The 12,750-nt window shown below is 38.9% G+C and overlaps 2 protein-coding genes across 3 annotated transcripts; both read right to left on the reverse strand.

Annotated features, from left to right (window-relative positions):
- Positions 1-193: 193 nt before the first annotated feature.
- Hyls1 (Hyls1 centriolar and ciliogenesis associated) lies at positions 194-2,833 on the reverse strand. Its single transcript, XM_014231451.3, has 3 exons — positions 2,806-2,833; positions 654-1,433; positions 194-524 (listed from the first exon to the last, which is right to left on the reverse strand). Exons 1-3 carry the CDS (start codon positions 2,831-2,833, stop codon positions 352-354), a joined length of 981 nt encoding a protein of 326 aa, XP_014086926.3. The 3' UTR covers positions 194-351.
- chif (DBF4-CDC7 kinase regulatory subunit chiffon) lies at positions 2,698-12,640 on the reverse strand. 2 transcript variants are annotated; one of them, XM_036366352.2, is made up of 3 exons: positions 12,261-12,640; positions 11,754-12,180; positions 2,698-9,538 (listed from the first exon to the last, which is right to left on the reverse strand). In XM_036366352.2, exon 3 carries the CDS (start codon positions 9,517-9,519, stop codon positions 3,013-3,015), a length of 6,507 nt encoding a protein of 2,168 aa, XP_036222245.2. In that variant the 5' UTR covers positions 9,520-9,538; positions 11,754-12,180; positions 12,261-12,640; the 3' UTR covers positions 2,698-3,012. The 2 variants fall into 2 exon arrangements, with proteins under 2 accessions (XP_036222245.2, XP_036222246.2); XM_036366353.2 differs by lacking the exons at positions 11,754-12,180; positions 12,261-12,640 and adding an exon at positions 11,013-11,282.
- Positions 12,641-12,750: the final 110 nt, after the last annotated feature.

Below are 12,750 nucleotides of genomic sequence, written 5' to 3' on the forward strand. Positions count from 1 at the left end.
TATAAAGAAAATAAAACAAAAAACTCCAAGTCATAGTTAATTTTAGGAATAGCGAATCTCTTAAATTACATAGTTAAAAAAAGTTTTTGCCCAAAATATATGCAATTTTTTTTTTAATTTCATTGATTTAAATTGATTTTATTTTAATTTCAAATTCATAAAATAATAGTAGTATTAAATTGTTTTAAGAATTTAAATTAAATTTTATCCATTGTCAAAAGGCGAGTTTTATGTTTGTACATACATACATATAACTGTAATATTTTATATACTTAAAAAAATGGAAGTAAAATTCTTATTGGTTGTTGGTTGCCATAACTCAATTCTAGTTTTAAATATGTATATAGTTTTTTAGTTTGGATCCATTAGACGTTCACGTATCATCCAACGCAGCTCCGCATGTGAACTCTCGCCTGGTATTTGCTCACGAAAGTAATTCCATTCACTTTGATAGTAGTGATATAAGGCGACCGGATCTTTACTTAGCGGTCGGCGGCGGCGTGTCGCTGTGCATTGTCGTGGTACTAAAACAGGAGGAAGAAAATTAATTATTTGTTACTACTTGTATTTTAAATAATTTTTTTTTTTTTTTAATTATAGCTGCGATTTGCCTATCTAAAATTTAGTAGAATACTCGAAACCATATTACTTACTCATAACACCCAAAGATCTGGCTGTGGTGTAGCTGCCGCCACTCGGACTACGCCTTGGTGCGCTACGTTCGTGAGATGGATATCTAACACGAGCACGGCCACGATCAGTATCCCGCGATTCAACTCTTGGCTTTGACGCTGCTCCATTTGCTTTAGACTTGTCTTCTTTGATACCAATTGTGTTGGTTGCTGTTTGACCACGCTTTAGACTCGCCTCCCTTTGGGCTGCTGGACGCGATGAGGTACGTGCAGTCGTTTCGGTTTGAGGACCTCTCAATTCATTGCATTCACTAAAAGGTATACGATTATTACTTTGCCAAGCTTGCTCGCGTGATATAGTTTCCGCACCGAAAGTGTTTGTGTGCGACCGAGGACGTGGTTCTGAAACCTTTTTGCGTGGTTCTGCTGACTGTACTTGTTTCTGCTGTTGTGGAGACTTTTGTTTGACATTCAGTTTGCCACTCATACTACCGCCCTCGAAAGTTGTGCCATACTGCGAAGTGGTATAGGTGCGCGTAGAATGGCATTGTTTGCCTTTCTTTGCCATTCCCGCTCTTGATTCCACTTGTTTTTGATGCTCTTTCTGATTCAGCGATCGTAAGGCATGACCGTCATGTTTACGTTGTGACTTTACTTCGTCAGCGCGTTCACAATATGCATTCTCCTTGTCAACTTTAGCGCGGAAACTGGCGGTTGTACGCTTAAAGAGCTTCTCAAAGTAATTATCTTGATGAGCATTAATGCCTAGTGTCTCCTCGTATTTAATGAGTTTGCGAAGATCTAAGGATTGTGAATATCGTTATAATTATTCATGAACGTTTAATTTTGACTACTTTCTAAAGAGAATTTTGAATTTTTATTGTTACTACTTTTTTAGCGCGGTTCCTATACTTATATATATATATATATGTATGTGGAATTTGTCATTAACCCTTGTAAAGACCTCCCAGTGACTCTCTAATATATTGTATATATAATCTCTCTAATATATATATATATTTATATTTTTATATATATAAATGATCAACATAACAAGCCGAGTCGATTTAGCCATTTCAAGTATATATAAACAAGATGTGTTAATACGCGAAGAAGCCCCTAAGTTTTTGCGATATCGTTCGAAGATTTTGCACATGTAATTTTCTCTCCAGGAAGCTGCTCATTTGTCGGCACCGCCGATATCAAACCACTATAGCATATAGCTGCCATACAAATTAAGCGATAAAAATGAAGTTCTTGTATGGAGTATGTACATATAATATTTGTGAAGGGTATTATAGGCGCCGTTTCCAGAACTTATTTTGTTACCTTTCAATATAGCAACATTTTTTAAGTCAGTTGTATTAAATGATAACTTTCAAAACATCTTTTGCTAACCTGCGCATTTTTTGGTAATTATAAAACACGTTTATAATTTTAAGTAAAAAAGTAGACAGTTTTTTAAATTGCAAATCGCATTCATATTTTTTATAATGATCTTTTTATTTGTTTTTGTATTATAATTAAGTTCATATCTTGGTAGTTGTTTTACAGAACATATGAAAATTTTTTTAGTTTCGCTTGAATTCGCTGCAACACATACATACATACAAATGCATTTAGCATTTTACTTTCAATTTTGTTTAAACGTATACGATTACAATATGCTACTTAAACGCTAAACTTTACATTACATTTTTATGTGTAGAAAATTAAAAAAAAAATAAAATCAACAAAATTCTTTATTTTCGCGAGCATTTCTTTACGAAAAATTAAACATTTATATACTGTATTAGCTGAGGTTTTACAAAATTCTATTAGGATAACATTATTCACAAAAAAAAAAAAAATAAAACACTAACTCTACTACACCATACTGTACATAGTGGAAATTGCGGCTAGTGCATGGGGCAGCGAATGTTTGTGGTACTTAATATTAATTTGCGTTTTAGTTCTTTTAATTTTATTTTAATTACAAAAATTATATGCTTGTGTGTGTATACATTATGTACTTTAATTCCGATAATTATTAAATTACATACATTTTCTTTATATACTCTACTCCTCAAAGCTTTTCATCCACCATAGGTATGCAGGGTTGTTTTTTTTCGTTTTTTTTTTTGGGTTTCGTCTTAAAACATTGATTGCATAACAATTTACAAGTACAAAATACAACTAGTTGTGTGATTGAATTCTTTCATTTTCTTATAATATTTTCATGGGTGAAAGTTGCTTGTAATGTAATGTGTATGTACACTGTTGCACCGTTGTTTATGGTGCTCGAGGTTGTTGCTCCACTATTGCTGCCTGCTGCTCGCCAATGCAGTTACGTGTTGTGAGCGACTATAGTTGCAGCCACATTAGTTGAACTTTTATTATCCTATCTGCGATAACGATAGCGACGGAATGGTGCCCGCAAGCGTCTACATGTCACCCGAACTTCTTTTTTAAGAAACTGTGATATTGCCAAAGATTTTACGGCAGCAGTTGCGGCTTCTGCTGCGCAGCTACTTGCGGTAGTATTGTTTGGCGCATATTTTGACAAGTCGAATTTACGTTTTGGCGTCTGATGACTCACACATTGATCCTGATGATGGGGATGATGATGATGGTGATGATGATGATGGTGGTGATTGTGGTGTTGGTTGTGTTGATGTAGATGCTCATCGTCACATTTATGTTGCGAGTTGCTCATATCCAAATCAGTATCGAGTCCATCTGAAGATACAGTAAAAATATCGGAATTATCGCCGGCTTTTTCGCTAGGACTAATACAGCTGCCCAAGCTGCCGTTAAGCAACTGTGGTGTACGTCTTGAATTTCCACGTAGCATTTGTGTCGTGGGCGTAGAAGTGGCACCGCTATTATTATTGGTGCTACAACTAATCGTTATTAACGAGTTTGCCGGCGCGAGTTTATCTTCGAGCGGACTAGCGTTCGTACAACGTCGTATGCGTTTACGCAAGGACACAAAATTACTATCATCTTCATCTTCGCCTGCTGTTCCGACTGCTTCTGTATACAATTCAGCATCTTCTATGTCTTCTTCATCAGCTTCGGCCGCAGCATCAGCGTCGGGTTCAGTTTGTACGCCTTCCTCATCGATTGAATCCATCATAGTTTCGCCATCGTCCTCCAACTCGTCTCCATCCTCATCTTCCTCCTCCTCCGGTATACTCTCACCAGCATCTAATTCCGTATCATCGTCCGCGCCCGCTTCCTCTTCATCTTCTCCGACATCATTTTGCATTATTTGGTTGACATCGCTCGCACTTTGTGGTGGCGTAATAACACCGTTTCGCCGCCGCCGTTGCATACCTCTACATATAAGTGACATATCATTTTCTTCAGCTTCATCGCCTCTCTTACTCACTGTCAAATCTGCTGCTTCTTCTTTTATCCCATTTCCAGCCAACTCACCAATATCTCGCAGGAAACGTATTTTTTGTGCTAACTTTTGTTGTTGGCGCGCGGAAGTCTTTTTCTTTTGTACTTTTGGCCAACCCGTACGGTTGGATTTCAGACTTTTCCGTTTGCGGAAATAATTCTGCATCGATAGCGAGTTGTATAAACAAAGGCCCGTGCTTCTACGTTTCCCGCCAACATTTATCGTTTGTTCCTCATCAGACGGACTGCCACCCGTTGCATTCGTAAACAAGTCATACAGATCGAAGTCGCTGGAAAAGCAATCGGTGGGTGGTGGTGTATTTGATTCGAAGGTAGCGCAAGATATCGTTGCGCTTGTATTACGTTTGACATCCGCGTTAATTGAGCTGTTTACACGTAGTGTCTTACTCGTAGATGCAGTAACCGATGCAGGAGTTATGTTATTCTTTTTGGAGGATGTGCTTATCGTTGCAAGCGGCATCGCTACTCCACCTTCACAGTTGTCCAACGTTAAATCTCTCTCTAAATCATATTCACTGCCATGGTATTGTAGATATTTATCAATCTGCCACTCTAGTTGACGAATATTTGTATGTTTCGTCGCACCATCAAGTGCTTTTAATGCAGCCGAATCCACCTCAAACTCTAATACGCCCTTTTTGCTACCTGTCTTACGAATGGATGGCAAAGCAGAACCCTGTCCAAGTAGACCACTGTAGCAATTATGTCGCCTGGCCGCATATCCACGTCTGCGTCGTTTGCCCGTTGTTGCTGCAGCTGCGACCAGCGAATTGGGTGTTTGACTCATTCGATTCGTGGTGCGACCAGTGGAGTGCAGGAATTTTTGTACACCATTATAGGCACGTGATGGTCTACCGAGTGGTGACTTTAGTATCTGTCGGCCGCCACGTGTACTTTTCCGTGATTGATTGAGCGCTATTGGGGGCGAGTGATCGTATTTATTTTGACCACGTCGCATGCGTTTTACATTTTCCGATATTTCAGTGGTGAAACGCAACTCTTCGACCGGTGTAGCCGCAGCAGAGCGTGTATGGCGTGGAGAACGTAAAACAGGTAAGTCACTAACAGATGGCGTTGATTTCGCATTACATGCTGAATCTGTGTATACTGATGCTGTCGTTATGTTCTGCGCTTTCGTTTTTATTGCTGAAGTTATAGCTAAAGCGAGCTCTGATCCAGGTGTGGTAACGGTTGCTGCTTCGGTAACTAAAACTGGTGTGGGAGTAGTGGACGGCTCGTCGATTTCTGAATTCGGTTTACTCTGTGAATCTTGCCGCTGCTTTATAATGCAGCTCACCAATGCAAGCGTTGAAGCGTGCTCGCGCGGTGATTTTCTAGGCGGCAGTTCTAGGTTCAGAAAGGCGGACGCAGCTTTATTCAGATGCTTATTGAGGTATCTATTTTTGTTGGTTTTGGTAGTGGCCGTGCTGCTGGCACAACTCGTACTACTCGTTGTGCTGTGTGTGGAGCCAGCTCGTTGTCGATCGCGCGCTCGCTCTAGACCTGATGTATTAGTAGCTTTGGTATCACATTGCGATTGATTGGAGTTATTCTCCTGAACTGCAGAAACCTGTTCGGTTTGTCGTTTTTGCAGTTCCTGTTGCTCCTGGCGATAACGTTGTAGAATTTGTAATTTTTTATGTTTATGCTTGTACTGTGTTGCAGATGACTCGGTTTGCATATTATTAGCACTTCCAATGTGGCATATGTTGTTTGCATTGGCGATGTCATTCGAATTGCAACTGCTCGAATCTCTTGATTTGGTGGCACACGCTTCCGAATCTTCCAATGGTTCTGATTTGACTTTGCACACATTTCCCGCATTTGAAAAGATTTTACTCTCTTCAGTCGTCGGTAATTCTACGTTCCTTTGACTTTCGCAGAGTTTACAGCATAGGGTAGAGTCCAATGTGCGCGCGTATGGTATTGGGCCAAGTTCATAAGGTAGCTTACGATAGTTCGTTGAACCGTAATATTCGAAAAAGCGTTCGGCGCAGTTATCTTGACGTGTGAAAACTCGATACCAAAGATCAGTTGCAGGTATACGCTCAAAGGAGTAGCGCATTTGATTTAGGCGTGCGCTGGTCTTATAATCAAAACACGATGCAATGGACTTTTTCTTCGCCGGCGACGGCGTACGTGATACCAACTCAGCAGTTGAGTTTTTATTATTTCTACCAGATGCGCTAATATTCGGGACTTTGGTCTTAGATGGCTCCTCAATACATTTTTTTCGCTTCCCCCCTCTCCCGACCTCACGTGTAGCTTTGGTAATGTCGTAATCTTTCGTTTCAACTAATGAAACATCGCATTTAGATTTCTGCTCTTCTCGCTTCATTGCCCGTTGTCTTCTTGACGTCGGACCACTACAACCACTCTGCCAAATGTCGGAGGAATTGTCAAAAGAAATGGATTTGTGCCGCCTGCTCTTGTAGTGTACATAGTCTTCGTCGTTTTCATCATCATTATCAATATCGTCGTCGTCATCATCATCATCATCATCTAAATCTTCAACAAAATATCCATCTTCAAATCCTTTGCAAATATCTGTGCAATTTTCTTCATCATCTGTATAGCTACTAGTGTTATCGGCGTCACTTTCATTTTCATCTTCCTTCTTAACATTTTCAACATCCCCCATCCGATCCTCCATTTTCACAACTGTTACATTTTGACTAGTCTTCGTCGCCGTCGCTGCCATCAAGGACTTTGTTGTCGTTTCGCTGGCATTCGACTTTTTGCGTCCGTTTCCGACCAACTCGTTGGCTGCCACCATTTGCCGATAATTATGCTTTGCCGCTTCCACGGCTGCACGTAGTAAGCGGCTACTAGTGGTTGCTGCCGTTACGATAGCGGTGGCGGTGCGGCTGCTTTTACGTGTTGCTTCTGGCAGTGTAATTGCCGCTAGTGCAGCTGCAGTGGCATTCGCTTTAGCAGCTGCCGCTGATATGGCAGATTTTGCTGTTTCCGTGACATTACTGCCTACTGTCGGCATCACTGCCGGCTTTGTAGACACAGACTTACGTGTTCCAAGCTTATTCTTCAGTTGTAACTCTGGCTGGATGGGGGCGGTTGGAAAGCGCTGCTTTGTAGTCGTCGACGCTTGGCTTTTACGACGCTTTGCATTGGCGATTGCGCGTTTTCCCAACTCCTTACTTCCTACTGCAGACTTATCGTTATTCTCTGTTGTTATGGCTAACTCTATCTCCATTGGCCCGTCGCTAGTGCTATCTAGACTTGTTGACGAAAAGCTTGCATGCGCATTTTCGGAAGTAGTTTGTCGATCGATATCGGTGGGCAGTTCACTCGACGTGCGCTGTTTAGGAAACATAAAACTCTCAGCTTCTCCGTTTAGCCGGTTTAATTCAGTAGAACGTACTTTTTTAAATTTAACAATTAGTGAAGGCGATGCTGTTACTGCTTGATCACCGTCACAGGGCATGTCGCCTCGTGTTTTGCGTACGGTTGTACCTACTGTTTCTGGTGTGCCGACTACTTTGTACAACGAGGAGGGAGGCAGCATTGCGCGTATAGGTGGAGAAATCGCCGCCACCGATGTTTGTTTTCGTCGCGTTGTTGCTGCAGGCGTAACGGATTGCAGTGAGACGGATTTTGTGGCACTTACGTTGGCAGCTGCGCATGATTCAATTCTTTGGAGCTCCAACATGCTGGATGTGGCAGTGGTGAGCGCCATTTGTTGTTTTAGTGGGCTAGTTTGTGACTTAACAGCTGTTGATGTAGCCTTAGGTGACTTTGTAGGGCGTATATTTTGAAATTTCTCTGATGAATGTTTACCTTTAGTACTGCGCTTCGATTTTTCGCGTAATGTTGGCGATGGTGTTTGATGGAAACCACCGCGTCGCGTGTCGTCTGTAACCTCCAACAGCGGCATTATCATCAATGGCTCCGATCCTTCCAGTGGATCAGGTGCATTTACATCGCCTATTACCTCAATATTTTCCACTTCCATTTCTTCTAAAACCACTTTTTTATCCTCGTTTAAAAATTTATTTACGTCCGCTGATGTATGGATTAGCGAGTCCAATGCTATAAAATTCTGCGAGTTCTTGGCAAAGTATTCGTGATCTTTAGTCTTCAAATGTATAGTTAGCGTATCATATTCGATTTTACAGATTTCACAGACGCCACATTGCTTGTCGCTGGATTCTTTCACTTGTCTACAGCCAGTCGCATTAGCGCCAGCCACGCCACCAGCTTGTGAATTTCGCGGACTGCTCTTCACTGTATTACCTGAATCTGTAGCTCCTCCGCCAGCACCTTTTTTCAAGGATTGTACGGCCGCATGTAATGGTCTTTGGTGTTGTGAGGATCTTGAACGAGATTTGCGCGTCATGTTTCGTTCTTCGTTAGCTTTATCCTTTTCCTTTTCACGCACCTCTACGTTTGGTGTGATTTTCTTTTTCGGTGATAGCCGAAAAGCGCCGTCCTCACGCGAAAGTTCGATTTTGGGCCACTCAGTGCCAGATGATTTTCTAAAGAGTTGATAATAAGGTCTATAATTATGTTTAATCGCTTCGATTTTTATATATCCACCACCTTTGAGATCTATGGGGTCGGCAGTGTTACGACCTTTACTCAATAGTTTGTGCTGATCGTGTCGGGAATTGACACCCAAGTAATCCTTCAGTTCGTGCTGTACCTTCTTAAAGAAATGCAAAGCGTATTCAGTTTGCCAAACAATGTAAGGACTCTGTGTTGCTACAATTGACGATTGCTTAACAACGTCTTTAACGTTTAAGGGCGTTGGTGAATTTTGCGGTTCGTTAACACCGACTTTGACAGCATTAACATTGATAGTGTTGGTGGTTGTACTAGTGCGACGTACTCTATTTAGAATCGCATTAGCGCGTGTTTGACGGGTATTGGCTTTTCTGGCAGATACAGTTGGAGTACTATTACCACCACAAGCATTACTTTTACCATCTTGTGTTTCGAAATTATATGGAGTTTGCGGTGTAGTTGGTGTACCTGGTGTTTGAGGTGTACCGGGACGACTGCTTAATGAATTATTATTATTATTATTGCTGTTGTTGTTACCACCAACAGGAGGCAATATCGCTTTGTCGGTAATGAAATGTGTAACACTTGATGTAAGAAAGAATTCGAGTGTTCCTCCAAGTGTACGAATTTGTTCTTCAATACGTTTAGTTAGCTGATGATCGCAAATGTCCAGATAGAACTTGAAATGGCACAAAGGTTTTTTACATTTAATTACTTTGACAGTAGCGCGACGTTGCGGCAAAGGCTGATTTTTGCCGACACCGGCAACGACTGCTTCAGAACCTTCTGCTGCTGTTGATTTTGTAGATACACCAGTGGTCGATTGTAGTGGCTGCTGTTGTTGCTGACGATACTGTTCTCGTACTTGCGATTGCTGCTGACGCTGCTCTTGGCGAACTTGACTGTTGCTAGTTTTTTCTTTGAATTTGCTTTTGTAAATTTCCGATTGTGATTGCATACCTTTAGGTGCAGATTAACTGTTGTCGTTCATACATAATTGTTAGCATATGTTTTTGTTGTAATTCAATGAGTTTGTTATCGTTGTTGCAGCGGTACAGGTTAAGCAATTGAATGATTGGCGCACACACCAAGAAGTAGAAGAATAAAATAGATAAACAAAATTGTTTTCATTTCATATAAATAAATCTTTATCACAAGAGAAATTAGTATAATAAGTATATATTTTAAATGATTCCTTTTTTAAACAATTCTTATTAGTAAGCGATAAAATGCAAAAATGACCACTCAGTGCTTATTGAAGAAGACATTAACTAAAATTTTCTCTAAAAAAAATTTAAGTAAAGTGTGTATCCCTTAAACCAATAGTGAATAGTTAATTTGAAAAAGTGTTAAACATTTGTATGCATATATATATGCATATGCATGCAAATATGAATGGATATGCATATGATTACACGAGCACAACATCCACATTTATGCTGATATATTAAAAGCAAAATAGCACACCCGAATATCCTTTAATGTGGTCATTGAATGTTGGAACGCGGGTATGAGAAAAATATACAGATATTTACTAAATAATTATGGAATTACTCGGCGCACGAAGCTATACATAAATTGACACTGCTTTCGACGAGATGATAGTTTTAAACTCAACTTTTTTAGGTAAATGCGAATTTAGTGCAAAGTTAAACTGTGAAATTATTACTTATATAGAAGCAAGGACTGGGGTCACACACCTGTGCAGGCAGCTTTTTAATATTTAAACATATTGAAATATATTTTCGATTTTTGAATAAGATCTAATTTAAAAAATACATTTTAAATGCATATACACATTTGAGTTATTAAAACTATCTGACAGTAGCAAGACAATCTTATAAAGCATTGCGTTAGGAGGGTTGACAAACCCGCTACTATAATATTCCTTTTCACACAGGTAAAAGTGTGGCGCGCTCAATAACAGCCGTTGTCAGAGCAGTACTTTTTGTTTTTTATTTTGATTCTGGTATAAACTACATGTGATTCGAAGCATGTATTCTTGCAGCTGTCGCACGTCTTAATCCGGTCCCTTTTCTTTTGTTCGGTTTTGTTAATCACTCTACACAAACTACCGGTAACTTTTATAGCTTTTTATTTCATAGAATAAACTTTAAATAACTATAGAAATAAAAAGTAATAAAAAAAGCACATATTTTTTAATATATTATGAATACACCACTGCAAAACGATAACAACACACATATGTATAAACAAAACGATAAACTAAACAAACTGAAAAACACAACATTGTCAAGCCCAATTGTTCAGCGAAACAAATAAGGAACGCAAATTTATTTGTAAGAGCTTTAACGAATTGGAATTAAAATATTAAATATATATAATAAATAAATTTAATATTCGATTTAATCTAAAAATACCGGCGATTTAATCTAAGAAGCAACGAGTAAATTCTACTTTGGTGGAGGTTGTTATAGTATCACAACACACTTTGTTATAGCAGTGGTGCAGTATCGCTGCTTTGGTCGCCGCCATTGCCTTTCCAATACTAAGATCGGATTCATAACACATAACTAACACTACAAATAATCGCGGCTACATTTTGTTATTTGTTATTTTTGTTTTTTGCTGCCGCTTATGCCTTTGCCAGCACTCCCGGCAAACACTACTACTGCGTTCGACGTCTGGTCTGGTGCCCCTGCGAATGGCGCATAGTAGTATTCATGTTTGTTTTATGTTTTTGATGTACTTATTTGCTGTATTTTCTATTCGTTGATTGTTATGCACAATTTCTCATGGCGAATACTTGTTTCGTTGTCGAATGATATACGCCTTTTACCTCGCAATTACATATGCGTAAATTCTTATTTAATCTTGCAAAGTATGGTATAAACTTAACAATTTAATTTGACCCTATATTATTGTAATAGTATGTGGGTTTCATTGCTAAAAATGGTTGAAATAGATAGTGTGTAGTACAGCGTTGAACAATAACAAATCAATATGTAGTAGGTATTTGCAAATAGCACGTTTGAAACTTTTAATTAAACGCGATGTACATTATAAAAACGAACATTGTAAATATTATACTGAGATATATAGGTTAAGTTATGTTAGTATGTATATACGTTTGCGTACATTAGATTATATGGTAGTAATGTGGTCTTATATTTCGCAAGCATATATACATTCGAGTATATGTAAGTGACTTTTATTATCAGTATTGTTTACCTTTCATGAATTCCTTGAGCTGTTCGGCAGATATGTTTCTGTAACCCAATTCATTTAAATAGTCCAAAATGGCGCGTGCATCCAATGGCAAATGAGACATTTTCCCAAAAGCGACAGCAATAAAAACATCGGAGACCCTCCACTACGGTTGAAGTCGTCAACGTGTAAATAAAATTCGCTGGAATGGTATTATTTCACTTGGTCTGTAGCGTTTAACTTTTTGTTGTCTTGAGTTATTGAATTTCGTTTTGTTTAACTGTTTGAATTTACTATTCCCTTGTTTCTTTCTGTTTTATACTTTGTCATCACTTTCGCTATATTTTTAATGGTACACCTTCTTACATACATTTAGAAGGTTCCAACGTTAACACTTTTCATCTCGATTTTTAAGCGGCCATTATATAGCAACGTTCGCCAACTCACGTTTCTACAACACCACAAAGCATTCAAAAATTATCCAACAAATTCAATTCAGAAAATTAATCTCACAAAAGCACATCAACTCACACACAATTCGTGAAAGCCAAACGACTATTAAAAAACCAAACCCAAACGTTTAGCTTTGCTTTCCGATGTGATTCTTCACTCGGTTATCAATTTTTATGCAACTTAAACTATATTATTCACTCTAATTCACTGGTTTAACAGCACTTTCTTCTTTTTTAGTCTTAAAGTTATATATTCCTCTGATTTTACAACATTTTTATTAATAAAATTGTAGACAGCGTTCGTTCGCCACTTCGCTTTAACCAGTGCTGCCAGTCATTTAGTCTTATGTTGACCGATGAGAAAAAATAACTACATTTGCTAGTTGTCAGTGACACAGTTGCTAGCTAAAACTCATAAATTATTATTAAAACTGAACAATTACGCACGGAGAAATTTAAATTTTTATGAAATAAAACATATATGCGAAGCTAACAGAAGTGGTAAATTTTTACTTTAATGGGCAACGCTCAAAATATGACGCTCGGATATTCTTCTCCACTTTTCATTC

Source organism: Bactrocera oleae, chromosome 3 (genome assembly GCF_042242935.1).
Source record: "Bactrocera oleae isolate idBacOlea1 chromosome 3, idBacOlea1, whole genome shotgun sequence".
NCBI lineage: Eukaryota > Metazoa > Arthropoda > Insecta > Diptera > Tephritidae > Bactrocera > Bactrocera oleae.